A 4984-nucleotide genomic window follows, 5' to 3' on the forward strand; every position below is an offset into this window, starting at 1 on the left:
CAAATGAAACGATATGATTTCAATAAACACTAAAGATGAACCAAGATTAGATACACAATATTAGTCATAGACTCATATTCAACAGCTAGAAGATAAAGTCTGTAATATTATTCTATTCACTAGCTTAATCATACATCCTATATGTGCATAACCGGGCTCACGCTCAACAAGAACGACAGGAGCTCAACTTACCTCTTATTAAACTTCATTCCACCTCAGCTCACCAAGAGAGGATGAAACTCAACTTACCTGTTAACAAAACTTGATACCACTTCAGTTAACTCACATTAATTCTTAAGGTGTTTTTTTTCAATATTTAAGGAGCACGATAGAAAGACAACCGAGAAAGACAAAATGGAAAATAATCAGGATGGAAACAACCAAATTGTATAAGAGAGCCTCACAATACGCAACAATCAGATTGCAGATCAAATACCTTAGTTTTGGCCTATGGTAAGATCAATATAAACAAACATTGCTGAGGAATCATACAAAACATACACATAATAAGCCAAAGAGAATCTAATAAGATCTCACTGTTGTCTGATAATAAAAGAGAGCCAATCAATCTACATGTAAGCAACTAGGAGCCAAAGCATACATGATCTTGTGGCGAAGAGAACATAGATCCAAATAATAAAGTACAAAGGAATAGCCCGACACTAAGATTTCATCATATGTACCATAGCAGCACCATAACACAATAAAGCCAGAATAGTTTTCCATTTATCTTGACATGAATCTCATCTAAACTAACCCACAAATACAAAGGATAACTCAACAAAAACTGAATGACAGATGCTAAAGTATCTTAACATTCAAACTAATTGTCATTTGTCACAGAGGATACAGGTTCTTCACTAAATATTGGATCATAACTAGAGATATCATCATTAACCAACATAATTTGCAATTAACTAGTACAAAACTGATTCTCCAGCTAGATACATACTAGTAAGAACTGATTTGACAACATACTTCATTATCATCTCGAATAAAATCACAGAAAGATCAAAAAGCAACAAGAAACACGACCATGTACACCAGAACAACCTTGATTATCGATAACATTGAGTTTATAAATTTAAAACAAGCGAATTCTCTTCAAACAACAGACACTCACAGAAGACAGACTCTTAGACTTAATAACGTTCAGTCATCCATCCTTATCTATGAGCATTCTCATCTCTCATTTTTTCTCTCTCTTTTTTTTTTCTTTTTTTTTCGCTAATAAAAACAAAAAAAATGGGGCAAAGAAGCCCCAAAAGAGAAAAAGAAAAGAAAAGGAAAAAAAATCTTGGTAATTTAACCAAATGGTTTCTTCCGAAAGATAAGAGGATCATCATCTAACTCGTCAGAGCCGGAGCGCCGTGCAAGCTAGCTCGTCCACATCGGCATCAACGCCTGCGACGGCGTCGACCGGCGGCGGCATGTTAAGATCGAAAGGCAGAGGCTTTTTACAAGAGGAGGAGGCGATGTCACACTCGGTATCATCAACGACGGAGGAGGAAGAATCACAATCGCTGCGACAATCATCTGGAACCATCGGTGGCGAACGTGGATACCTCCTCGGCTGCCGCACGAAAGGCTGAGGGAGGGGCAGTTGCCGGGGCCCACTAAAAGACTCAACGGTGCTGCTCATGCCGCTGGAGGTCGGTCTCTGCTGCGCTATTATATGGTGCTCCTGAGGGTAAAATCGGGAGTCCATGAACGGATCGTTAGGGTTATCATCGATCTGCGGCTGATTAGGATTTTGGGGGTTGAAATTGGGGGAAACGGCGCCGTTCAGGGGCACGGGAAAGTTGGTCTTGGCCTTAGAGCCGCGGAGCGAGCGAGCGGCGGTGTCGTAGGCGCGGGCGGCGTCCTCCGCCGAGTCAAAGGTGCCGAGCCAGACGCGCGTCTTCTTCCACGGGTCTCTGATCTCCGCCGCGAAACGGCCCCATGGCCTCTTCCTGACGCCACGGAATCTGACCTCCTTAGAAACACCAGATCCGTTGACTTCGCCGCCGTGAATCGCCTCCGCTTGCCTCGCCGCCGCTCTGCCGCGCCGCATCGCCCAAATCAAAAGACGAGATAGGGGGAAAATCAAATCTATCCCTTTGATTTGATGGTGCGAAAATAATTATGAAATGAAAAGGGAAGGGGTCTGGTCTAGGAAGAAAACATATGTACAAGGGAAACAACAACGCCGCAGATACCAGAGAGAAGGAGGCTCAGAAGAGATGAGATTTGGGATAATCTTGTTTTTTTTCTCTCTCTCTAGTCTGCCTTGGGTGTGAAAAAGAAAAGGGGGGATGGGGGTGGGGGGCGTTATTTTTTTTTAATTAATTTTTATTTTTATTTTTCATTTTATATTTTAGTCTGTGGGATTTTTGGGTGAATTGGTTTCTCGATTTCTCAGACGCCCCCCACAAACCGACTACGTACCTTGAACCCATAGATTTGCGCTTGCTTTTATGGAGATTTAGGAAAGGGGGAAATGACAGGAGAGCCCCTCCCACTCTGAGCCTCTTTCATTTAATGGTGATCAAATTTCAGGTCAGAATGCAGAGTGGTTAGGTCCTTTTCCGTGATTCATTATTTACGTGAATTGGCAGTAAAGGTGGCGTGGTACCCTCTTTTCGCGATGCAATTTCATAAAGAGGCGATCTAGGGCTCAACTGCAATCCTACACCTTCACTTATTAGCTTACATGATAGAATTAGTTATAAAGAGAAGAAAAATTGAAAAAAAAAAAATAAAAAAAAAATTCACCGTTTAAAGGGCTACACGATAGAACGTGTAGCCCTCGTGTAAACCTCTCCCGCAACGGTTACACGATAGCTCATTTACACGATAGCCCTATCGTGTAATGGCTATCGTGTAACCATTGTGGATGCTCTTATATTTTCATCTACGTTTTAATTCGAATTTTATTTTGATCTAAATTTTATAAATATCACTATTTTTAAATGTGTATCAATTCGATTATACCATACACTTGATTGTATCCAAATTTTTGTTTCATAAATAATTAATACTCCACAGTTTTACATTTGGTTTTCACCATAAAATCACAAATGAATTCATCACAAAAAGTAAAATAAAATCCTAACTACAAACTTTTTTTTGAGGTATCCAGCTACAAACTTAATACACGTTAAACATAGCTGCTAATTTTTTTATTTAACACTCCCTCATTAAAAAAATTATACTTCCTCATTCTCATTATAAATGTCTCACTTTTCATAATGAGATGTCCCATTACAAATGCCTCATTCATTTTTTTGGCAATATATTCTCTCTTTATACCTAATATTTAAATAATTTCCACTAACCACGTTATCTACTTTCTACACATTTCTTACTCTATGTGTCCAAAAGTAATGAGACATTTGTAATAGAACAATAGGAGTAGTATTTTTTTTTATGTAATTAGACTTGTTGAAAGCGTAGTATTACACTTGGTCGATTACAACAAATGAACATAGATAGGACTCAGAAGCATTATCTCAGAGAAGTAAACTAAATTGAACACATGTAAATTACAAGCTTGTGAAACAAAAAGCCATGATTTTTAAGTTCTCTCTCTCAAGATACTTGTAAAGCATTTACATTATTATATAAAGTTATTATTGTGTTAATGAATAAAAATGCTCACTTTCATTATATACATATATAATATTCCTTTTTATAACAATAAGTAGTATATACTTGAATTAATATGAAAAACCTAAAATATCTTTAGATATTGATGATTTATTGATTGTTTGTGAAGAAAAGAAGACTTATAGCTGTATTGTTATACACTTATATCTAATAGATGACCCAAATTTTTTTTGAGATGAGGGTAACGTGTTAGGGATAGATGAGAGCATGCGCCCCCCAAACCCTAACCCTATACACGCCGCCGTCAACTTCTGATGGCCGCTAACGATCGGTCTGCTCTTCGGCTATCGCCGATTTCGAACAACTTCTCCAGCCCCATCTCCACTCCAGCAAGGTTCGGTTCAAATTCTCGTGAAAGTTCTTCTTCTTCGCACCTGCCGAATAACCCTAATGTGATAGCTGCCGCCTCTGCAGCCGGCTTTGCTCCGGCTATTACTGTTCCGCCGCAGCAGCCGCTGGTCAATGTCAGTAGATCTGGAGATGAATCAGAAAACATTAGAGCAGGGAAAGCTCCAGTGATCTCCTATGCGGATGCGATTGCTCCGCGATTTCCCCGTAAACCCGATGTGGCCACACATTGGTTTCATGTTGTACGTCCAACGTTTACCGGGGACGATTGCTCGATTGTTGTTCCTCGTGATATCCTTCTAAAGCAGGTGGATGAATATCAATTTGCTGTCATTGGACGATTGTTATTAAGGGCGAGTGATAAGCCGCGCCCATTGCCAGAAATTAAGAATGAATTGCAAAGAATTTGGAGTCCTTCGAATGCCTGGAATCTCATTCCTATAGGAAGGGGATATTTTATTATCTAGTTTGGGAATGAAGAAGATCAGAAAATAGCTAAAGCACAGCTTGCGTGGGAATTATCGAGAGGAGTTTTTCGTATTCGCAATTGGACTACAAATTTCGATCCTTACAAAGATGTGTCTTCTCTTGCTTCAGTATAGGTTAGAATTTATTATTTACAATTGAGTATTGGCACCCGGAATTCTTAACGGGCATTGGACATGCTATTGGGACACGATAAAACTTGACGGCGCCACGGCTCATCGTCAAGTTGGGCACTTTGCTCATATTATTGTGGAAGTTGATATGTCATTGCCGTTGCATGAATATTTGCTTATTGTTGGAGACAATCATGTTTTTAATGTTGAGTTTAGTTATGAGAATTTACCACTTTTCTGTTTCAAATGCAAGATCACTGGACATTCTCAGGATACTTGTCGTCGTAGGTAGAAAGCTAAGGCCAAGCCGCCTACGCTCGTTATGCCTAAAAGGACTTGGCAAGCTACGGGGGTCAGAAGTATTACTCATGATAAGGAGGTGGAGGAGA

General features: G+C 39.6%; 1 protein-coding gene across 1 annotated transcript; it reads right to left on the reverse strand.

The window, feature by feature from the left end:
• Positions 1–1039: 1039 nt before the first annotated feature.
• Positions 1040–2536, reverse strand: LOC130986255 (ethylene-responsive transcription factor 3-like). The gene has a single exon (XM_057909609.1). It carries the CDS (start codon positions 2051–2053, stop codon positions 1355–1357), a length of 699 nt encoding a protein of 232 aa, XP_057765592.1. The 5' UTR covers positions 2054–2536; the 3' UTR covers positions 1040–1354.
• Positions 2537–4984: the final 2448 nt, after the last annotated feature.

Source organism: Salvia miltiorrhiza, chromosome 5, assembly GCF_028751815.1.
Source record: "Salvia miltiorrhiza cultivar Shanhuang (shh) chromosome 5, IMPLAD_Smil_shh, whole genome shotgun sequence".
NCBI classification, from domain to species: Eukaryota; Viridiplantae; Streptophyta; class Magnoliopsida; order Lamiales; family Lamiaceae; genus Salvia; species Salvia miltiorrhiza.